Below are 24,418 nucleotides of genomic sequence, written 5' to 3' on the forward strand. Positions count from 1 at the left end.
ACTAACACCAGTCTCATCAGAGCTGGTTGGACCTGGATAACATACTGGTTTATTATAATAGCCTTCAGCTCTGCTGCTTTACCATTAAATGAACTATTAATTTATTGGCCATGTTGAATTCTTAAACTCAAGTGCAATTTTTTGCTAAGGAAAATGGAGCTTAAAAATAATTCACAACTATACTTTAAAAATATCCAAAGATTAATGAAAACAAAATTATAGTATAGACAGGTGAAAAAATAATACAAAATGAAGATCTTACCTTAACCAGCTATAAAATATAAAAGTAAATATATAATATTTATATATATATTATATATATAACTACTACAACATAAAACCAAACCGAAAAAAAAAAAAACTATAAAAAAACCAAACTGATACAAATAGTTTCTAAAGAAAAATGTTCTAAAAAAGAACACATAATATAAAGGCAGTAGTTATTTTTAACTCTACATTAAAATTTAACTCCAGAATTCCACCTGAACTATTTTTTTATTAAACACTTAAAGATTCTGCAAAAACTTACATAGGCAAAACAAGTAAGTAAATAAAAAGGTTATTGAACGCAGGGAACGTCATTACGTTACAGCAGGTCGGCAGAACAAACGCTGGGAGTGTTTTTTAGGCCTTGAAATGTGAACTCAGTATTATTATGCATGTGATACACTAAAATAGATAATATACATTTCAAAATCGGTAGGTTCTGTTAAAAAAATCATTACCTCAAGTAATTAAAAGTACCAGTACTTGACATCTTTATTGCAGGAGGAAAACAAAATTATTTTTTTTTCAACTGTGATATTCTAGAATTTTAATTCAAACACTAGAAAATAGCAAATAATAACACAAGTATAAGAAAGAATAATTTTTACAAACTGTTACATAATATGCCATTAATATAATTACAATTGAAAGAGAAAAACTGGTAAAAAAATAAATTAAGTGCCTCAAATGTACTTAATTAAAAGTACTTTTAAAAATCTTGTCCATAAATTTTCATGATTGTCTTTAATAATATGTACACATGATAGATCATTTTAAAAAATGTACCTTCACTGTAAGAACATAGAGAATTAAAATCCACTATACCAGTAAGTTAATGGGTACAGTATATATAATAAATGTATTACTTGAGTAATGAAGAACAGTTGCTAAGTAGCGACGATAACATGATAAATGCTGACTGTACTGCCTAGACAACACTGATCTCCCCCTTGCAGTGAACACAACAGTTGAATGTTAAATTCTCATGCCTGGTGTGTGGGTGGAAACGTTTTATCAGCGACTCCTGTCTGCCTGTCACAGGTAGGAGCATTGAGGAGCCTGACTGTAAACAGCCTGTTGGTTCCACTGGTCTGGACAGTACCTGAGAAAAATAAAAGAACAATCAATGATTATATGGCCGGTATATATGTTAGCTTATGTAAATTTACAACTTCACAAAGGGTTGTTTTTTTCAAGATGGCCGTTGTTTACATGGCAACCATATTTTCAGAAGAGTCCCTGATGCATGAAAATATTTTCTCTTAAGTATCTAAACTTATACATATATAGATAAATAAATTTTTTTAGAACTCCACTACAGGTTGTTTTTTTCCCCAAGATGGCAGCTGTTGTCATGGCAACCATATTTTCAGAAGAGTACCTGATGCATGCAAATATTTTCCCTTAAGTATCTAAACTTATACATGATATATAAATAAATAAAAAAGGCTTATTACTTAGTTTTTTTTCCTGTTTTACTTATTTACACAAGATAAACAAAGCAAACAACAATATATAATAAGTATTCTCTTGACCTGTTGGACTCTAAAACAGATAAAGAGATTATGCTTTTTTTTAAACCTATGCACATGATGGTATTACGGGACAGTGTGATCGAATGGTCAACTTCGGCTGCTAGCCAAAAGGTCTTGAGTTAGGATCTCAGGACTGCAGGATGTGACTGAGTCAACCCAGCTCTGATGGGGATCTAGCATTAGGTAAAGGCAGTTAGGCATAGCGCTTACCGCACCATGCCTTCATATGCTAAAGTCTTGAAACATTAACTATACCTCACCTGCCCTAGGGATAATTAGGTCTGATGGGAAAACTTTACTTATTTTTTTAACCTGAAGGGATTGAGAAATTAATATTTTCCTAGCCACCTTGGCTTCCCAGATTCAAATTTAGGTACTTGATTTATGGACATTCTACAGACTACCGGGGAAACAAACTCAAGACCTCCAGATTATCAAACATATGCTCTACTAGTTGACCACACCATCACATAAACAATATGTACTAAGACAAATGGCATGGACTATCGCACTCAACAGTGTTCACAAAAAACCGTAAAAAAATCAATACTGTATTTAAGAAAAATCAATAAAGATTTTAATGAGTTTACCTCATGAGCAAACTGCTCGGCCCTGGTAACTGAAGCCTCCCATACATCAGGCAACTCTGAATCAATGTTAAAGACAACATGCGCAGGCACTAGGCGAAACCTCATGGCCTCGGCCAGCTGCTGACAGGCCCTAGACAACTCAAGCACATTGGTGGATCTCAGACATGTGGACCTGTGAGAGTTGAGGGGGTCAAAGGCTGTCTTGACTTGTTGAAGTACCCTGAAAAAATGGTTTAATAAAATGTCCTGGAAGTGGTTTTATAAAAGTGTCCTGAAAGTGGTTTTATAAAAGTGTCCTGAAAGTGGTTTTATAAAATGTCCTTAAAGTGGTTTTATAAAAGTGTCCTGAAAGTGGTTTTATAAAAAGTCATGAAAGTGGTTTTATAAAAGTGTCCTGAACGTGGTTTTGTTAAATGTGTACTACAACAAATCTGTTGCTTTGTAACAGAGGACAACCAATAATATAAGACTGGTTGAAAACAACCATTGCATGATAAACTGCAGGTTTAATATCAACTATCAAATTTAATGATATAAATTATAGTAAAGTAGCTTACACTAAAAGTTTAAAGAGATAAAAATTCCATGAGAATAATTTTTAGAAAACATGATTATAAGATGAAAGAGTTTTAAAACACAAGCTAAAGTATATGAATAGCTACCTGTAACTACACATAGTTTTTAATTACATCATACTTGAAAAAAAAAATGAAACCAAATTAAATAGGAAATTACTAACTGTGAGCCCCTTAGTTTTTCTAATTCTTAGCACACGTTTGTAAAACAATTTAAAAAAAAAAAACTATTTTGTAAATCAGATATAAAATGTTCAGATACTGAAGCATGTAGGATAACATAAGTCTGGTGCACAACACATTATTCACTTACTTGTAAGCTTCAAGCAAATTGGTTCGCAGCTCGTGTCTCTCATTCAACAACTGCTGCATAGCATCCTGGGTGTCGTGGCACTGAAGGGAGAAATAAGCTCGAGCATTGCCCAGTTCCTCTATCATTACTCTAGATATAAAGACATCAAAACAAATGAAAATGTGATTATCTAATATCACTACAAATAGTTGCATGCAAGATTAATATAACAAAAGGCCATTATAATTTGCAATAGGTTAATAGTTACAATTTTAAGACTCAGAAACTGTTTTTTAACTTAGATTTATTAATAATTTTATTTTAAAAAAAATGCATGGGCACCTAACCTACTTACAGCAATCAACTTCTTACCCAGAAATTAATGACATTTCTATTGTTACGTACCCCCTTCTCTAATCCTTTCGAACTAGTCAGGGGATCGTAAACAAGAAGAAGAAAAATAAAAATAAATAAAAGCCAACTTCAGTAATCTCTATTTATTCGCCACAAAATACAACATCTAACATTAACCCGCCACCACATGGAACACAAGAAGAAAAATACACAACTATCTACAACAACTATAGTCCTTAATTCGACTGCCCTACTTGTCCCTAACCGTCTAGCCTAGCCTAAGTCTAAAACATGTCGTGGCTTTCCACTAGCTCTCAGAGACGACCCGTGTCTGTCTCCCCTAAACCTAGCTATCCGAGACGAGTACGTCCGTCTCCGAGTGCGTGTCCCGAGCGTCTGTCGAGAGTGTGTCCCTAGTCTCCGGTCTACCCTCCTAAAGTACTCAAGTCGTCCCTCGCTAGTGTGGGAACCTTGTTAATCGAGCCTGACCCCCAGGTCAGGTCAGGACATGACCGTCCATCTCGGCCCTGTGCGATCTGGAAGGTTTTCCCAGCCGTAAAACATGGACCGTCACTAGCCTAGATCAAGCATCAACGGTCAGCCCGTGGTGTCACCAGGTAATTCATGGGCTGTTGGACACGTTAATAGCCGAGTCCCCCAAGACACCAGGCATGCATTGCCCACAGCGTGGTACCCAATCCGGTGTGGCCGTCACGGCCCAAAGGTTCTCACGGCCAGCACTGGTCAGCCTCTGACCACCGCCAGGTTGATGGATGAGCGTGAGATCGCTACCCCAACATACGGGTCAGCCCAGGTTAAACACCAGGTGGTCGTAACACCCCCACCCTTCAAGAAATTAATTCGCCACCACATGGTGAATTAATTGAACATCTCTTACTAGACAACCATACCAATCTCACAATTCCTCAAAAGTCCCAGAATAAACCTAAATGGGACTAAATCCATTTAACATAATCATTACTAAAAAGATAAGAAACGTGGATGATTTAGTCACAATAACAAGTTTGACTAAATACCCCAAACACGATGTCATCAAACATAGACATCAAAGTAAATAAAACAGCAAATCTGCAACACATGTGTCACTGTCGCAAATAATGCTAAGATTGAAAACCAACAGTCTTCGTTTTACTGATAGTTACGTCATCAGTCAACAAAACTTGTCAATACAATTAAAAACTGTCACGAATTCAACAGCATGTAAAACATCAATAACACATTTTTTTTTCAAACAAGACATGTAAAAGTGTACATTCTTTAAGCCTGAAAACAGTTCATTTTGATTAGAACACTTGCATCCTGGGAAAACATGAAACAGTCAATATAGGAAACAGTTCTATAACAGGCTTGAAACTCAAAGGTACACATTGTCATTATGTTTCCGTCTTGCGGGTCATCATGAGTCCGTAAATATAAATCTTTAGCCGAACTTTATACCGGCGCAGAACAATTTTAGTGACGGAGATATTATCCGCCCACAACAAATACACCGAGCCGCACAAAGAGAGGTCGATTTCACGCCCCGTCTCTGTGAAAGTGAGGTGATATGCGCTCACATGTACACATTCTCGGTTGACGGGAGAAGTGTGACCCGCTGAGGTCACATTACCGATCTTCCCCGGGTCGGTCAAAGAACAATAAATCAGCTCCGAGATAAGGGGAGGGAAGCCTGAGTTAGGCTCAACTCCAAAACAAGAGGTAATGACTTGGCTCGTCGCCGACGCGGACAAAAGATTCACCGTCTCCTCGATCTCTGGATGTAAAACACCATCCACGTGACCTCCAGGTGAGGTCATGGCCTCCAGGTTGCTGGACTTGGTCGGGGAGAAATCAAATACTGCTGGGATCATGGGAGGACAGCCCGTGTTAGGCTCACCTCCAAGACAATGGGTAACAATTTCGTCTGTTACCGAGGCTGGCAAAAGATTCGTTGACTCGTCTATCTCTGGATGTAGAACACCATCCACGTGACCTCCAGGTGAGGTCATGACGCCTTCAAGACCACAAGTAGTAAGGTCTTGATCAGATACAGTTACTGGTTCAGGTTCAGACGAGGACAGCCTGTTCTCATGGGTATTCACTCTCTCGGTGGTTACCGTGATTTCAGCGGGGGTTGTAACCACTGGTTCTGATATTGACTGCCCCTTTTCATGACTGGTCAACATCAGAGTGGTTGCCGTTATATCATCGGTGGTTGTATCCACTGGGTCAGATATTGACAGCCCCTTTTCATGACTGGCCAATAACAGAGTGGTCGCCGTGATTTTATCTAAACCAATAATTTGCTGACTGCCTTCAGTACTTGTCGGCAGACAACTTTCGACTCGTAAGCTATCAGCACGTTTTGACGTTTGTGCTGATTCTGCTAGGTTAGAGTCGACTTCAGGGACTGAGCCAAAGCTAGTGGCAGCCTTAGTCTGAGACTGACAAAACTCACTACCTACTCTATCAGACAACAAACTATCTTCATCTCTATACCGATCCTCGGAAACTACTACACTAGCCTGAGAGAAAACAGAGACAGATTCTGGAAAGTCAAACAACCCACTAAGATGCGCCTCCTCCCATAGCCTAAGTAAATCCCGTTCCCTCCTGATCTCTAATAGTTTAACTTCATGTCCGAACAGTTTCTCTAAACTTTTAATGTTAATTTCCTTCCAAGATTCTAACATGAATATATCCCTCCTGATCTCTAACAACTTATCCTCTTTTTCTCTCGTGATCTCTAACAACTTAACTTGAAACTTTCTCTCAATTTCTTCAACCCTAATACGTCCGATCTCATAATATTCTATCGAGTCTAGACACTCCTCCTCTAATCTACCTGTATTTACCAACTCAACACAAATATGATCTCGTAGAACTCTATCTCTATCCGAGACATCAACCTCTAGTCCTAGCTCCTCAACTAGTCGCAACAACTCTACGCGACAAAACCTGTCTAAAACTTCTAGAGTTGGACACTCCATAAAACTCATTACGTCCATGATTCACACTTACGGAACTTATCCAGCTAAATGGTGGCGGTTAACTACTAAAAAATGTGGCTCACAACAAAAACTTTAACTTAAACATTAAAAGTAGGGCTATCACCTTTGACACTTCAAATAGGTAGACACCAGCTATACTGGGCCAACCAAACTAAATATCCAGTTACACTGGACCACAAACGATTTACTCACGTATACTGGGAATTGACCCTCCAGCTATACTGAGCAAACCAAATAAAAATTACGAATTTATTCACGTACCTGGGAATGACCCTCCAGCTGTACTGAATAAACCCGAACACTCCAGTTCCACTGGACCACACAAAAATATTCGAGTATACTGGGCATTAATCCCTCCAGCTATACTGAATCAACAAAAAAAATTCCAGCTCTACTGGACCAACATAAAAATCAAGCAAAATAAACTCAGTGTCAATACAAAGGTGATAAGCTCGCTACTTACTCAATGTTTGGAAAACTCTCCTGATTCCGTGAACAACTTTACTCTCACTACTCATAAAACTTAAAATCAAACACTAGCTCGTGAGCCCCCAACTGAAAATGGCATCAAAAGAAACTATTCAACTCGTTGTCTGTCCTATCCCGGACTCTAGCCACCAATTGTTACGTACCCCCTTCTCTAATCCTTTCGAACTAGTCAGGGGATCGTAAACAAGAAGAAGAAAAATAAAAATAAATAAAAGCCAACTTCAGTAATCTCTATTTATTCGCCACAAAATACAACATCTAACATTAACCCGCCACCACATGGAACACAAGAAGAAAAATACACAACTATCTACAACAACTATAGTCCTTAATTCGACTGCCCTACTTGTCCCTAACCGTCTAGCCTAGCCTAAGTCTAAAACATGTCGTGGCTTTCCACTAGCTCTCAGAGACGACCCGTGTCTGTCTCCCCTAAACCTAGCTATCCGAGACGAGTACGTCCGTCTCCGAGTGCGTGTCCCGAGCGTCTGTCGAGAGTGTGTCCCTAGTCTCCGGTCTACCCTCCTAAAGTACTCAAGTCGTCCCTCGCTAGTGTGGGAACCTTGTTAATCGAGCCTGACCCCCAGGTCAGGTCAGGACATGACCGTCCATCTCGGCCCTGTGCGATCTGGAAGGTTTTCCCAGCCGTAAAACATGGACCGTCACTAGCCTAGATCAAGCATCAACGGTCAGCCCGTGGTGTCACCAGGTAATTCATGGGCTGTTGGACACGTTAATAGCCGAGTCCCCCAAGACACCAGGCATGCATTGCCCACAGCGTGGTACCCAATCCGGTGTGGCCGTCACGGCCCAAAGGTTCTCACGGCCAGCACTGGTCAGCCTCTGACCACCGCCAGGTTGATGGATGAGCGTGAGATCGCTACCCCAACATACGGGTCAGCCCAGGTTAAACACCAGGTGGTCGTAACACTATACAGAACAGTAAATTAAGAGTTAGAAACCAGCTAAATAGTGCTGGCAACTACATGACCCATCCAATTGACTGCATGACCCATCCAGTTGACTGCATGACCCATCCAATTGACTACATGACCCATCCAGTTCACTACATGACCCATCCAGTTGACTGCATGACCCATCCAATTGACTGCATGACCCATCCAGTTTACTGCATGACCCAACCAGTTGACTACATGACCCATCCAGTTGACCACATGACCCATCCAGTTGACTACATGACCCATCCAGTTGACTACATGACCCATCTAGTTGACTACATGACCCATCCAGTTGACTACATGACCCATCCAATTGACTACATGACCCATCTAGTTGACTACATGACCCATCTAGTTGACTACATGACCCATCCAGTCGACTACATGACCCATCCAGTTTTACCTGGCAGCCAGGTATTTGCTTCTCCACATATCAGCTTGAATGGAGACCTTATCCAGGTTCTCATAGTCTTCATTTAATTTTTTGCTGAAGCCACCAATATCCTGAGAAAGTTGGGCATGGTCCCTAAAAGCAAAAAGTTTAATCTTTATTAATATCTATGAATGATTACTTTTATACGAATACAGGAAAATAAACTTTTACAAATGATACAAACACTGATATAAATAAAGTTCAATAATAATTAAGCCTGGTTCAGAACATTACTTCTCCTCAATTAGAAATAGAGGCGATAAGGATAAGTTAGGGATAGTAAAATGTCCTCTCCATCAAGCCACATTGAAAAAAAAACTCACCTACAAAGCCTTTCCACTCTTTGAGTCAAATCTTCACCAACTGAGGCTACTAATAAGCGTTTCAACTCTGAATTCACCTGAAGTTGAATGTCCAATTCTTTTTTCAATCTGTTCTTTTCATACTCAAGCAATGTAACTTCAGCTGAAGGTTGAGAGCCTAGCTCATGCCCAACAGAAGTGATAGCTGTAGAAGCTGGTACGCTGATGATTGAGTGTTGGTTACTGGGTTGTAAAGGAACATGCTGACTCTGTATTGGTGGACTAGGTGAAAATTTATGAGAAGCTGAAACTTCACTTGGTTGTATATTTGTATCACAGGTCTGTTTTGAAATTATAGTAGCAGTTGAATGATCACGAGGTATTTCTTCTACTGTCGCAGGTAATTCCCTTTGCAAGTGTGATGCCCCAACGACAGCGATTGGTTTAACGGTAGTTTTAGCCAAGGTAGGCTTTGTAGTATAAGTCACGTCTGTATCTTTTTCTGCTAGTTTAGTCACTGGTGAAACTGGACGAACTTTGTCATAATCTTTAGGGAGTTTTTGAGCATTTTGAAAGTTGTATTTTGGTACAGCTTTTCTTAGTAAAACAGTCTCTTTGCAATCACTATTTTTTGGTTTAACAGTGAGAGATGACATTATCAGAATTTCCTCAAACCAACAGATTCGTGAGATTAATCTGAAAACAAATTTCGACCAATACAATTAAAGAAAAAAGAAGTCCATTAAACTCATTAAACTATTTTTGTAGCAACAGACAGATGCTTATGACTTTTTTTACGACATTTCATTTAGAATTGATTAGAAAGAAAACATGCGAAAAAATATACATTCAATTAATTAGTGGATTAGGGCACACTACCTGAAAGGACAAATGAAATAGATCTAGATCTAGGCTAACTAAGTAACAAGAATCTATCACACTGATAAAATACTAGACAATACTTGTCCTAGAATCTAGATCTACCTTATTCAGATTCTAGTTAACAAAAATATTCTACTTCTAGTCTACTTCGTTGCAACACAGCTTACCCGGAAATACAAATGACAACATAAAAGCCAACTTGCCAAAGTTGTCGATATAGGTTACGCCGGAAATAAAATGTTAGCCAATCAAAATCTCCGTTACATTTTGACTAGGGATTCTTGCCTGTTGCTACAACAAGGCTTCTTCAGACCCATGATTTGGGTAAATCTTGCAATTTAAACAATAAAAGGTTCACCATAAAGAGTTTTAATACATTATCAGAAGAATGGTAAGAAGAGATACTTTAAAGTCATCTACTAGATCTAGAATCTAGATGTAGATCTAGATTTAGATCTAATCCAGATTCCAGACAATATTTAAATTTTAAATATTATTTTTCACATTTTTAAAATTTAGCCTATTTAATTTAATTTTATTTTTAAAAGTTATTGAGATCTAGATCTAGAATCTAGATCTAGAGGATCTAGATCTAGATCTAGGCCTACTGACTGACTGATCTTCTGATCTACACTAAACTACAGTTACACTAACAGTAGAGTCTTCTTAGATCAATCAAGATGTCTAGTAGATCTAGTAGAAAACACGGTAATCTATCGTTTTAGGTACGTAAAATCGCCCGCGGCTAGTAATGTACGAAAAAGTTACCTCATTGTCAAGGTTTTAATAGAAGTATAGTGTGATATATTTGTGTCAAATATTATAGATAACTGAAAAATAAACCAAAATCAATGGCTAAATATATCAATATAGGCAGGAAATTAACTTTAAACTGCAGTGTTTGTGAGCTAGATTTGCTATATAAACATCAGCCATTTGTAAAATAGAGCGGTTTCCCCTGAATCTTCCGCTATAACTTTAACAAAATAAAACTTCAACAAGATGGCTGCTATAGTAAATGAGCTTGGTTGCATCTGATGAAAACATCGCTAGTCTTCATTTATTACTGAAAAGTTTTTATTCAGTTGTTTAAAAATAGATTCATAAATGAAACAAGGAAACATTTTTTGTATTTTTCAAAACTTTAATCCTCCTCAAAATGTGAAATAATTATTAAAATTTAAGGAGTCACCTGTTTTGCACATTATTAGTCGCGGGCGATTTTACGTACCTAAAACGATAGATTACCGAAAACACTAGGCCTAAATAAAAATAAATTAATAATAAAAATAGCCTGTACTGTACTGTTCTGTACTGTAGTGTCTGTATGATTGTATGCCCAATAAAGTCACAGTGTAATTGGTACTAATTGTACTCAACTTACTAGATTCTAAATAATAAAAACTACTGAGGAAAGAACTAACTAAGTGTAACTGCAACTGTTTTAGTACTATTATAATTTTAGTCCTATATGGTGTATGTTTCTTAAAACCTTGCCTATAAACTTTAATATAAACTAGGCCTAATATAAACTAATTTTTACTGATCTTCCACAAATTCTAAAAGCTGTGCATTATATCACTTGCAAATTTGAATTTATAATATTAATTCTATAGGCATAAGCTAAGTCAGTAGGCTTAATCTAGTTCCAGGAATGATGATACTAATACTAACATCATCATGTAAGTATATTATCTTAAAATGGTCGACACTTTGGAGTCGACCCTTTGTATCTCAAGCAGTTTCTGAAAAAAGCTGATCATCTGTTTTTTTTTCTAATTGTCATATATAAATCTAGTTATAAAAACAAAGACATTTTTTGGAATTATTAATTATGCATTTTGATGTTTTTTAATGCTTTTACTCCACACACCCTTTTTTATCACAAGTCATCAGAAAAAGCAAAGTGCCACTTAAAATTACAACAAGCTCTCTATAGCTTAACAGCCAATAACAATTTCTTATGAAAGTTTACAATTTTTTAAGTATTTTTATTCTTTAAATTACAAAATAAATGCCATATTATACATTTCAACCTCAATCCCTTACAAAAAAAAAGTCTGACCTATTGTCCCTAGGAATATGAGGTCACTTCTGAATGACCACTTTTGCACATGCTAGCATTAATTGAAAATTTTAAAGTAATACAGTACCAAATATTTCAGTGAGTAAAGAACTGCATGGTCAAGCAGTAGAACATGCATTCTTACCATAAAGCTACAAGTTCTGTTGCCCAATTGACCAAACTGCCCCCTTTTCTAAACAAGTCTTTGAAAATACATCTGAAGATATGAAAGCCTGATTGAAACCCACTTGTCAAATAGCTGTGAGAAATGCTCATTTCTTATCCTCTTGTAGTCTGCCTAACTTGAGTATTGCTTGAGTTGGTCAGACATTGGACAGAGAGATAGAGAGTATAGCACTGTTCAATACTGTTGATGTCTGGGGTAAAGGCTATAGAATAAAGGTGAAGACAGGTGTTTGGTTAAAGATGACAAGCATTGTTTATCTAGTATCTCTATGTTAAATATCACTGGCATTCAAGTTGGATGCAAAGTTGTGTTCAAGATATTTGCTGAGCTGCCGACTACTTTACTCTTAGCATATATCTAAAGAAACAAAATTTTGTTTTATTTTGATATTTTCAGTGCATTTAAAAGCTTGATTTTTAAAATCCATGTAATTAAAGGCTTTTATTTAGCCTACTCACTTAAATTTGTTTGTGGCTCAGCATATCTTGGAATATAAATTTAAACCATTTCCCATTGTCTGATTGAGCTGAAATTTGATACAGTGGTAGATCTTATATGATTTTGCAAGAATATCTAATTTTAATCAAATTAGATTGACAACTTAATTTAATAAAAGCCTTTAAAATTACTATATTCAATAATAAAAGGGGAGATAACAAAAAAGTAAATAATACTGATCGCTTAATCAGAGGGCAGTCGAGGGTGAACTGTTTTCAGTGTTGGCTGATTTTATGCCCCATCATTGACCATGGGAAAAAAAGGGGCAGATAACGAAATTTTAAAGATCACAAGCTACTGGGCAGATTTTAATGCAAATATTTTTAGTCGTAGACTATATAAAGTCAGCTCCTTTATAAACGAATGCCTACTAAGGGGAAAAAAATTCACACATAAAATATTTATTTAAGAAAAAACGCTTTTATTTTCTTCACAAAAAAAATCACAAATGGAAGAAATGCTATGAAAAGTAAACAAAAATTTAATTATAGTGATTTTTTTTCATTTGTAATTTTTTTGTGATTTGTGAATATAATAAAAGTTGTTTTCCTTAAAAAATTTTTTTTTACTTTGAGAATTTTTAAACCTTCGTTGACAAAAAAGGGCAATAACCAATATAATACCTTTTCTCTTCATACAAATGTAATCTTAAGGGAGGTAGGTTTTTATTAACTAGGGGGAGATAACACATTATTACGAACACTAAACTCTATAGACCTAATTTATTCTTTATTATTGCTTCTAAAACATAATCAACATTATTATTAACTTAAATTCTATTTTTGGAAATAAAATAAACTTGTAAATTTATTCTTTTACACTACACTAATATTTAAATTCAGTCTTTTCAAAGCCGATATACCTTAACTTTTTGTAGTTCCTCTTAGAATTTAGCACTTTTACACCTAATGTCTAATTGGTTATATTAGTCTTGAAGACTCAATCTTCAAATGTATCTAGTTGGGGAGTCTCTCTTTCCCCTTGCAGTTAAAATGTAATGATTGGAACTAAACAGCTGTACTGAGTATTTCATCATGATTAATTTGATATGGTGTGTGTTCATATATTTGTTAGGAAATTTTCATTTGGTGAGTAGTGTATAAGCATGTTGCTACATATAGATGTAAGTGAATTTTTGAACAATATTTACATTTTCAAAATCAATAACAGTAAAAAATTATATTCCTTTATCATTTACCAATTGTTTTTTTTTATATATCCTACAATAATATTTTTGCTATTACTTATATTTAGGTGTAAAAGAAATCTTATGTGATCATTTCATTCTCGTTCAGATTAATAGATAAGTTTTTTAGTTTCTTTTAATTATGTTTTTTACAGGCTGATGATTTTCGGTATGCCTTTATCTGTGAATGGTATGAGGAGCTTGCAGCTCGTACCAGGACGTTTCAGTTTTTTTACTACTCAGGAAGCAAAAGTATAGAAATGGTGAGTAATGTTTTAAAAACAAGAAATTTTAACTAAGAATAAGCCCTTCACACAGTATGGCTTTGCACAATAGTTGAATTTATTTGGTTCAAATCAGTTTAATTAGCTGAAGTCACTTTTTAAGCTGACATTTTTTTAATTAGTTAAAGTCACTTTAATTAGTTGAAATCACTTAACTTAAAATTGTACCAAGCTCAATCCCTTATATCAAGAAATCATTACTTTAATCAAGAAATTACTTTACAAAATTATGTTACTTTAATTTTAAAATATACCAAACTCAATCCTTTAAATTAAGAAATAATTATTCTCATCAAGAAATTATATTACCAATGTGCATTTTCAGTTTGATGTGAAAACAAGAAAGATGTTTCTAAAAACAAATTTAGCCTCCACACCCATTGAGCTGCAAGATTTGTACATTGGGGCCTCCATCAACGTGTTGGGAAGGCAACTAACTATTGTTGATTTTGGTGACGAATTCACTAAAAGAAAACTCATGTCTAAGCTGGAGAGGTAACAAAATGATTGAGAGTTATTAGAAATTCTTCAATATTGGAGATATTTTTAGCTTTTTAAATCTTTATCAATGGTTTAATTTAAAGTTTTTTTGTGCTGTATTAGTGTCTCAGCCGCAGACTACACTGTGCTAATTAAATAGCAATTTAGACAAAAAGTATTATTTTAATACTGAAATAATACTTTATTTCATTAACAATTCCTGCTTCCATTATATTATGTACCTATGTTTACAATAATACTATATTGCTCTTCCATTAACAATGCCAGCTTCCAAGCTCTCTTCATTGTGTTTATTTCTAACTTAACTACTAAAAAATAATTGCATGGATTTTTTAAATTCACTGTATGCATTATCATCATACAAAAAAAAATTTCATACATATTGTAGTCTTATGACATTCAACATTTTGAAATAGAAAGCACTGAATGCCAATAGATGTAACTGTCATTTTGAAAATGCATGGGGGACAGAGGGTGGAGGGGGTGGGGGGGCGTCCAACACCCACAAATACCCAATGCTTATGCCACTGACTCACACTCAGGCTCTACATATAAGCTACAAATGCAAGGTTTCTTTCAGACATTTTGTTTGGGAGTGCTATGAGGGGCGATTTTAAGAATGGTTGAAGTATATATTTTCTATTTAAATTCAATATTTTTCTCGTCCTGGGGAGAAGGGGGGTGGGGAATATGCTTTGTAAAGATGCCTGAAAACAACACTCATTGTATGTGTATTTAACGTAATGGTTTTAAATCACTATGGTGGATTTAAGTGTATATCTGAAACAAAAGAACAAAAGTTTTAATATTACTCTTACATCTTATAATTAAGGACATTTTCTTTTTCTATATCTTCTATTAGACTTCTAATTTGGGCAACATTTTCTTTTTGTAGAACTTCTAATTAAGGCAGCATTTTTTGTGTAAAACTTCTAATTTAGGCAACATTTTTTAAGACTTCTAATTAAAGACCCTTTTTTTAGATCTTCTAATTTAGGCAACATTTTTAAAAAATACTTTTAATTTATGCAACATTTTCTTTTTCTAGAACCTTGGGTTACATCAAGCCAGATGCTGTGGAACGTATGGGGGAGGTAATATCCGCCATTTATGACAGGGGTCTGGCCATTTCCAAAATGAGGCTTTGCAAGTTGAATCAGAACGATGCCTTCAGATTTTATCAGGAGCATGCAGGGAAAAGTTTTATGCAGTTAGTAAAGTTTAACTACTTTTAAAGGAATAAGAAAAGTTTTATGTAGTTTGTAAAATTTAACGATGTATAAAGGAATAAGAAAGAAATGAAAGTAGGTTTAACAGTGTAGAAAGTAATACAAGTATTATGATGTTAAGAGATTTTACAATGTAGAAAGAAAGGGCAAAACTTTTATGAAGTTAGTAGAATTTTACATTATTGATTATAGTTTCAAAGTAACTAATCTTTTTAGTTAAAGAGTTACAGGAAAATAGCATACAGTTGTGGAAATGTAATAATGTAATAATAGATTTTTTGCTATTTCAGCAATTTAGTGTCACCCTCCATTACATATCTAACCATCTTACTGAAGTGAATTTGCAATTTATCATTGCAGCATATTAAGCTAAGCTTTACTTAAAAGAAAATTTTTCAACAAATCAGCCATGTTTAACTAAACTTTATCTAAAAAAAAAAGACAGCATTGTCTTCCCCAAAATATATCTACAAATATTACTGCTGATACAAGTTTATAAAATATAAAGATATCACTCTACAAAGTCTGTAAGCCTGATAGTAAGTGGATTTAACCATTCCGCTGTAGTCTTTTGATGTTGTTACCAGTATAATTTAACTATAGCAGTCAGTAACGTCTGTTTAATACATCAAACATCAGACATCCATATCATACGATCTGCCTCAAACAAATCCAATCCTAACACCAAAAGAAGAAAATAATTGTTGGGATTTACCTATGGTTTTGTTACCAATGACAACCACCTTGATGGCAGCCATCTTGTAATCCACCATAATCTTTTCCTACTCATGCTTAAGACGCATGGGGCAGATGAAGTAGAGTTAATCTGTTTCATCCCTGTACTCAGGCATCCCTACATCTTATACCTAACTTAAATGAAAATTTTCTCAGGGATCTGATGAACTATGTCACAAGTGGGCCTATCCTGGCTATGGAGCTGGTAGGAGACAATGCTGTCCTGCGATGGCGGGAGCTCATTGGTCCCACTGATCCTGCCAAAGCTAGGTCTGAGGCTGCGTCGTCGTTGCGAGCACGATTTGGCAGAGGTACAGTTCATTTTATACATTTTAAATTGTTTGTATAATAGTTTAAAAAAATTTCTTTAAAAACTATTTATATATATATATATATATATATATATATATATATATATATATATATATATATATAGGTATGATCCCCACAATTCTAGTTAGAATTTGACATTTGGGATATACCTGCTCTATAGGAAAACAAACTACTAATATGTTCAGCTGACCAACATTTTCTTCAGTTGAAAATTTGTTTTATTTGCCTGAGATCATGGTATAAGACATTTAAAGTAACCTATATTAGGACCTTTATAATATGAGTCCTAAGGACCTATACATGGCATGGTAACAGTGCCTAGTGACGTGATATTCTCAGCGTCATGTTTATCTCTCATTGCCTCCAGACGTCACCCACAATGCTGTACATGGCTCCGACAGTCCCGCGTCTGCTGCCAGAGAAGTGGAGTTCTTCTTCCCATCCTGTGCCAAACAGACGTTCACAAACTGTGTGGCGGCCGCTGGCTGCACCCTCTGTGTGATCAAACCACATGCGGTCAAGGCTGGTAGGTTACCTTGACCTTGTTTACTACACATTAGCATTGTATAGAGCTGGGGAGAGGGGGGGGTGGCGGAGGAGGGGGGGCATTTGGATCAAGGCTTGTAGGTTACCTTGACCTTGTTTACTACACATTAGCATTTTATAGAGCTGGGGAGGGGGGGGGGGGTGGCGGAGAAGGGGGGGGGGGCATTTGGATCAAGGCTTGTAGGTTACCTTGACCTTGTTCACTACACATTATCATTGTATACAGTGTTTCTTCCAGACTTTTTTCTCCAGGGGATAGACTTTGTCCGAGGGGGCTCCACCACCCAAACATTTGCCTGGAAAAAAACACTATATTGCTGGGAGGGGGGGGGGGTAGGCATTTGGATCAAGGGCTATATGTTATCTAGACCTTGTCTTCTACACATTACCAGTCCATTCAATACTTTGGTTAAAATATAGGCTAAGTAAGGAAAGTAACTTGCCCATTGTTTAGTGGTGAAAATGTTTAAACAATGCCAACATTGTTTCAAATAGCAAAATCATGTCCACTACTACCACAATTATGTTCAAATCATGTCAACTACAACCACAATTATTTTAAAATCATGTCAACTACAACCACAATTATTTTAAAATCATGTCAACTACTACCACAATTATGTTCAATTTTCCTCCAGGTCTGGCTGGAAAAATCATCTCCGCCATACAAGACCAAGGCTTCTTGATCAACACAATACAGTTGTTTAACATAGAGAAGGCCAATGCTGAAGAGTTTTATGAGGTAATGAACTGTGAATATCTGGATATTGGAAGCAACTCTGGTTTGTTTTAAGACAGTGAGGTGGTACATAGGTGACTGGGCATGTCAGGGGAGATAATAACATTTGGTACATAGGTGGCCGGGAAATTAATAACACTTGGTTAATAGGTGACTAGGCATCTCAGGGGCAGAAATAACATTTTATACTAAGGTGACTGGGTATATCTGGGGAGTAAATATATGTTCTCACATCTAGTAAGATTGTGGGACGGAGTGGTCTAGCGGTAGAGAGCTGGACTGCTAACCCGTAAGTCGCTAGTTCGAATCCTGGTTCAAGTCAGTAGACAGTCCCTGAGTCCACCCAACTCTGATGGGTACCTAACTCACGTTAGGGAAAGTAAAGGCGGCTGGGAATAGTGCTGACCACACTATCTCTTCATATGCAGTGGTCACAGAAACAAGTGAACTCTACTTCACTTGCCCCATAGACCGTCATGTTTGAAAGGGAACTTTACTACTTACTTACTTACTTACTTCTAGTAAAATAACATGTATTAAGGCCATTAAATAGTGTAGTTGTATGGTACTGGTAGGTTGCACCACTGCTAATCCAAAAGTCGCAAGTTCTAATACATAGGAAGTCCATGTGTTAACGGGGTTGTATCAGCAAAAGTACTGATCACATGTGCCTTTTCTTTTATAGAAAAAGATTTACTCTACTTCATCGTGAAATTTTTTTTTATAAAAATGTGCATCTGCTTTAAGTTATTGTGTTTCTGGCACTAGACTTACACTTTACAGATGCTTTTCTAATTTGACCTTTGAACTGTGTGTTTGCAGGTGTACAAGGGGGTGGTCCATGAATACCCAGGTATGGTCAACGAGTTAACAGCGGGGCCAGTCATTGGCATGGAGATTCTGGCCAAATCAAAAACAGGCCATCTGGTTGAAGAGTTCCGTGAATTTTGTGGTCCCATGGATCCAGTAAGTTGCCTATAGTGGTATTTTGTGAATTTTGTTGTCCCATAGATTAGTGATGTTTTGGGTGAATTTTGTTGTCCCATAGTTCCAATAAGTAGCCTATTTATTGTTTTTTTTAGTGGTAAGTGGTATTTTAGTTCTGAGTGCAGTATATTTCAGCCTTTGGGATAGCATGGCCAAGCAGTAGAGAGCTAGACTGCTAACCCAACTCTCGAGTTTGAATCCGGGTTCAAGTTAGTAGAGTGTTCCTGAGTCCACCCAGCTCTGTTGGGTACCTAACTCATGTTAGAAAAACAAAGACAGCTGGGCATAGTACTGACCACATTATCCATTCATATGGCGAGGTCTTGGGCATGAACAGGAAAAAATGATATTTCAGCATTGCAATATTTGTTATTTAGCACAAAAGTATTCCCAATTGGTTCTAGCTTTGTGATATTACTCTTGTTGTACATGTTTATAAGTTCTGAAATGTTGGATCTTTTTTCTTTCTTACAGTATCAGTTTTATTAATTTAGCCTTATTTATGTTTTTGTTGCTGTATAGGCTTAAATATCAGGTTAGAAAAAAATTACCAGAGTGTGACTATTAATTATCTCATTTAATAATTATGCTAATTTATTCTAATCTTTAAATTAGGAAATAGCTCGTCACCTCCGTCCCAGGACACTGCGCGCTATTTATGGCCTGAACAAAATCCAGAACGCCGTCCACTGTACTGACCTCCCTGATGACGGGCCATTAGAGGTAAGTTATGTCTAGTAACTATGATGGGCAGTTAAGGCTTTTTTTTAGTAACTGTTAATAAAGCCAGTTTAGCCTGTTTATAGTTGGCTATTTTGAAATGGAGGATGTGGCCTACCCCTGGTTGGCTATTGATATAAGGGAAACAACCAAAAGCAAGGGCTTTAGTGTAGCTTTCTGCTGATGAATTATCTTCCCGATTATTTGGCCATGATGTAAAGAGGAAGTTTTTGTTACATATTTTTAAAATGTGCTAGTTGAAAGAATTTTTCTTTTGTTTAACTAATTATTATATAAAAATATTTATTAAAACAATTGTTCAAATGTTTTAATATTTATGAAATTTATTATTGAACTTTACTTAATATTTTTTCTATGTATAAATATTTTATAATTTTATTTTTAGGTTGAATATTTTTTCAAAGTCCTTGACCGAAGTGCATAACAGGAGGATACTAGAAAATATACAAAAATGAATTATCTATTTAATTATTTTGTGCCTGAATTGAATACACACTTTTAACAAACATTGTCTGAAACATTTTTTAGAAGACAATTTAAACAATAAATTTTAATTAGAACTATTTTTAGCCAAATATATGAAAGAAAACAATGCCTTGAAATATTTAAAATAAGTGTTTGAGTTGATGTGAAACATCTTTTAAACACTACCTCTTTTAACATAACTGTATTTTGATATTTACTAAAAGAACCACTTTTGAATTTGTATTTTATTATTCATAAAAAAACACTGAAGCAGTTTGTGATGATGATTTGTTTTAACAAGGTCATGTTATTCACTGCTAAACTATAGTTCTATTTTTATCCTCAGCAAAAAAAAATCTCATATATATATGTTTTAATATTAAATTTCAAAAGAATTTTTTAAATCCTTTTTTTTCTGTGTACATGTATTGCATGACTGAATAATCCTATTGAATGTATTGGTATCATTCCATTATAAACAAAGTGTAAATAGTTTTGCTTTGTGTGTTTAGTCATCTTTTAAAAAATAAATTGTATTATTATTTTTAAAAAAAGGTATTATTGGTAGTCACAAATAAAGACGTGATGGTTCAACTCAAAGACTTCATCAGTAAAAAAATATTTCAACTAATACAAATCTCATGTTTCATTTCACTATTTAGAAATTTGGGACCATCACTGACGCAATTTGCCGTGCCTTGTACTAAGTTACAAGGCCAAAATTTAAGGACAATGAGCTAATTTAATTTGTCTGCTATTTTAAACGTAGCCATTTAAAAATTACAAAAAAATAGTACCTTTATTTTCAGAAAATCACAATGTGTCGAATTATATAGAACTAGATGGATATGTAGGTTTAAAAAAAAACCTAACATTAAAGCAATAACAACTACATAAAACTTTCAAACTCAATCTATAAAGCTCAGTCCTCATAAGGAGCAACAAAAAATGTGCCCAGTGAAAAATGCCAGCGTTATATAAGGTACCGACAAATTGGCTCCCGTCATTTAGGCTCCCGTCAAATTGACCCCGCGAAAAGGGCCAGCGACAAATGGACCTCGTCATATAAGTTCCCGACAAATGGGCTGTCATTTTGCTCCCGACAAAACGGCTCACGTCACTACGGCTCCCGACCAGTGTTTCTTTCAGACTTTTCTCCGATTTGGGGGGGAGGGGGTATAGCCCAAAGAGATGCCTGGAAGAAACTGCTCCCAACAAATAGGCTTCCGTGAACATGATGACCTCACACAGACCAAGTAGATTTTCTTATTACTGTCGACAATTTTGGTGTCATCCTGTACTGATACCACGCCTTCTTCCGGTTTATGGGGCATGTCTTTTATCCGACGTTAATAAATCACTTCTGTGATAATCTCATGGGCCAGACCAGTAAAGATAAAGTCAAAAATACATCCAGGTTCATATCAATCCATCCTTATTTAATCGTCGCTGAAATACCATTGGGGTTAAATTTGAGGTTAAACTACCGTTATAGGGAAAGCTGGTCACGAACATGGGGGTCGTCCATAAATGACGTCACATACGTAGGGAGAGGAGGGGGGGTCCATAATTTTGTGACGCGTGTGATGAGGGCGAGGGGGGGGGGGGGGGGGGTTCAGATGGTGCGAAGTCACACTTTTGCATTTTAAAAAAGCAATGTTAGAAAACGAATTTTAGACTTTATTTCGCGTTTTAGAAAACTGTTTTAATAAATTGTAATAGGAATTGATCAAAATAATCTATTTTGACATAGCTCAGACAAGATTTTAGAAAAATATCGATGTTTAAAAAAAAATTCAACTGCAATTTTGAGGGGGGGGGGGGGTTATATGCTGAGGTGTGACGTCATTTTAGGGAGGTCTCGTTTTTGGTGACAACGTGTGACGGAGGGGAGGGGGGGAGGTAAAAATCGTTAAAAAAAGCGTGACGTCATTTATGGATGACCCCATGCCCCTGAGTTCACCCAGTTTTTATATGTACCTGACTCAAGTTGGAGAAGGTAAACGCGGCTGGACATAGCACTGACTAAACTGTCTAGTCACGCAGAGTTGAAACAAACAAACTCTACATCATATGAAATCGATCTTTTAGTCAGAAAGAGTACTCTACTATTTTAAGTAAGATTAACTTTCAAAAATAAAATCGTTCTATTTTTTTGCGACGCAAGGAAACGTTTAAAATGTTATCATCATGTTTTAAATATTTTCCACCTGATAATTTTATACTGCTGTTGCTGAAGTCCATTGTAATTTCATGGTAACGCCAAGCAACGAGCAAACACAAACACGGCTTATCTGCTAGTTTTATGGATACTCCAAAGACTTGTCAGGAAGTAAATCAGTGCGGGAAATTTCCCCATTCATGTCTGATGCTATGCAGCGGGGTGGGAGCTTCTGGTGCGTGGGCTCAGGATGTTTTGAGATGCGTTGGGAGAGGGGCGGGGGGGGGGGGGACAGCGTTTCTTTCAGATACTTTTCTTCGGTGGTGGTGGGGACTTACATTTCCGCTGTGTGTATGTGGGGGGGGGAGGATTTTGGTTTAAGTATATATTCCAGGCATCTCTTCGGGAAGCGGAGGGGGTGTCTAATGGTAGAGCTCATGACTGCTAACCCGAAAATCTCGAGTTCGAATCTCGGGCTCAAGTCTTTAGGATCACCTGAGTCACATAGGCGACAGGACAAAAGGCTAAACACACTATCCCTTCACCGAAAAACGTCTACCGCCCCCCGAACGAAATAGAATTTATATAGAAAATATATGCTTTTAACAGTGTCGTCGTCCCCAACCCCAAGGAGAAAAAAGTTTGGAAGAAACACTGTATATATTTTCTAAATAAAAGAAAGTATATTCCTCTTTAGACTTAGAGATCTATTAGGCAGATGAAGTAGAGTTTCTTGACCTCGGCATATGAAGGGATATTGTGGTCAGCACTATGCCCAGCCGACTTTACTTTCCCCAACGTGAGTTAAACAATCGTCAGAGCTGGGTGGACTGAGGAACATTCCACTGACTTAAACCCGGATCCGACCTCGAGACTTTCAATGTTAACATTCTAGCGCTCTACCGTCAGGTCACGCCGACCTACGCATTTTCTACATTTTTCTTTCGTCCCAGAGGGTGGGGGTTGATGGCATAATTTCTAAGCTTCGAATGGGACAGTCCCCCCCCCCCCTCCCAACAATGGAGATGACGATACACACACTAAGACACGGACAAAAGATATACAAATCCTCTCGACAAGAAAATGTCTAACCTTCCAATAACTCCCTCTGTGAAGTAAGTGTTATCTGTAGGCTATTTAGTGCAGCTGTAGTTCTGACATGGTGTGAAAGTGTGCTGACAATACATGCGTCGCGGGTGGGTGTGTTTGTGGGGGGGGGGGGGGGTGGCCGGCATGACTCATCCTATGCGACATGTGATCCTGCATGTGACATGAACATTATCGGTTAAGTGCAGCAGTGGGATGGGAGTGGAGCGGCCTCCAGTGGTCGTGGACAGAGTGACCTCCCATGTAGAACAGAGTGACCTCCCATGTAGAACAGAATGACCTCCCTTGTAGAACAGAGTTACCTCCCATGTAGAACAGAGTGACCTCCCATGTAGAACAGAATGACCTCCCATGTAGAACAGAGTGACCTCCCACAGAACAGAGTGACCTCCCATGTGGAACAGAGTGACCTCCCATGTAGAACAGAGTGACCTCCCATGTAGAACAGAATGACCTCCCATGTAGAACAGAGTGACCTCCCACAGAACAGAGTGACCTCCCATGTGGAACAGAGTGACCTCCCATGTAGAACAGAGTGACCTCCCTGAGTGACCTCCCATGTAGAACAGAGTGACCTCCCTGAGTGACCTCCCATGTAGAACAGAGTGACCTCCCTGAGTGACCTCCCATGTAGAACAGAGTGACCTCCCATGTAGAACAGAGTGACCTCCCATGTGGAACAGAATGACCTCCAACAGAACAGAGTGACCTCCCATGTAGAACAGAGTGACCTCCCATGTAGAACAGAGTGACCTCCCATGTAGAACAGAGTGACCTCCCATGTAGAACAGAGTGACCTCCCATGTAGAACACAGTGACCTCCCATGTAGAACAGAGTGACCTCCCATGTAGAACAGAGTGACCTCCCATGTAGAACAGAGTGACTTCCCGTGTAGAACAGAATGACTTCCCATGTAGAACAGAGTGACTTCCCGTGTAGAACAGAGTGACCTCCCATGTAGAAC

The 24,418-nt window shown here is 37.0% G+C and overlaps 2 protein-coding genes across 4 annotated transcripts; one reads left to right on the plus strand and one right to left on the minus strand.

The window, feature by feature from the left end:
• Positions 1-253: 253 nt before the first annotated feature.
• LOC131942480 (golgin-45-like) lies at positions 254-9,893 on the minus strand. 2 transcript variants are annotated; one of them, XM_059302374.1, is made up of 6 exons: positions 9,857-9,893; positions 8,829-9,503; positions 8,476-8,598; positions 3,281-3,409; positions 2,393-2,612; positions 254-1,369 (listed from the first exon to the last, which is right to left on the minus strand). In XM_059302374.1, the coding sequence occupies exons 2-6, from the start codon at positions 9,461-9,463 to the stop codon at positions 1,196-1,198; spliced, it is 1,281 nt and encodes a 426-aa protein (XP_059158357.1). In that variant the 5' UTR covers positions 9,464-9,503; positions 9,857-9,893; the 3' UTR covers positions 254-1,195. The 2 variants fall into 2 exon arrangements, with proteins under 2 accessions (XP_059158357.1, XP_059158358.1); XM_059302375.1 differs by having other exon boundaries at positions 255-1,369; positions 9,792-9,859.
• A 64-nt stretch (positions 9,894-9,957) lies between these two features.
• On the plus strand, positions 9,958-20,582 carry LOC131942481 (nucleoside diphosphate kinase 7-like). 2 transcript variants are annotated; one of them, XM_059302377.1, is made up of 10 exons: positions 9,958-10,080; positions 13,781-13,888; positions 14,235-14,404; positions 15,459-15,620; positions 16,531-16,685; positions 17,075-17,233; positions 17,892-17,995; positions 18,815-18,958; positions 19,595-19,702; positions 20,106-20,582. In XM_059302377.1, the coding sequence occupies exons 1-10, from the start codon at positions 10,078-10,080 to the stop codon at positions 20,142-20,144; spliced, it is 1,152 nt and encodes a 383-aa protein (XP_059158360.1). In that variant the 5' UTR covers positions 9,958-10,077; the 3' UTR covers positions 20,145-20,582. The 2 variants fall into 2 exon arrangements, with proteins under 2 accessions (XP_059158360.1, XP_059158359.1); XM_059302376.1 differs by lacking the exon at positions 9,958-10,080 and adding an exon at positions 13,378-13,527.
• The last annotated feature ends 3,836 nt before the right edge of the window (positions 20,583-24,418 follow it).

Source organism: Physella acuta, unplaced genomic scaffold, assembly GCF_028476545.2.
Source record: "Physella acuta isolate Inbredline_101_S28 unplaced genomic scaffold, ASM2847654v3 ptg000407l, whole genome shotgun sequence".
Classification (NCBI taxonomy): domain Eukaryota; kingdom Metazoa; phylum Mollusca; class Gastropoda; family Physidae; genus Physella; species Physella acuta.

Excerpts from the sequence above, each read along its gene's own strand:
- LOC131942480 (XM_059302374.1), bottom strand. The coding sequence starts at position 9,463 with ATGTCATCTCTCACTGTTAAACCAAAAAATAGTGATTGCAAAGAGACT. Across the intron at positions 3,410-8,475 it reads AGCAAATACCTGGCTGCCAG|AGTAATGATAGAGGAACTGG; the intron begins GTAAAACTGGAT and ends CTTTATATCTAG. Across the intron at positions 2,613-3,280 it reads AATTTGCTTGAAGCTTACAA|GGTACTTCAACAAGTCAAGA; the intron begins GTAAGTGAATAA and ends CCATTTTTTCAG.
- LOC131942481 (XM_059302376.1), top strand. The coding sequence starts at position 13,474 with ATGATTAATTTGATATGGTGTGTGTTCATATATTTGTTAGGAAATTTT. Across the intron at positions 13,528-13,780 it reads TGTTAGGAAATTTTCATTTG|GCTGATGATTTTCGGTATGC; the intron begins GTGAGTAGTGTA and ends TGTTTTTTACAG. Across the intron at positions 13,889-14,234 it reads GAAGCAAAAGTATAGAAATG|TTTGATGTGAAAACAAGAAA; the intron begins GTGAGTAATGTT and ends GTGCATTTTCAG.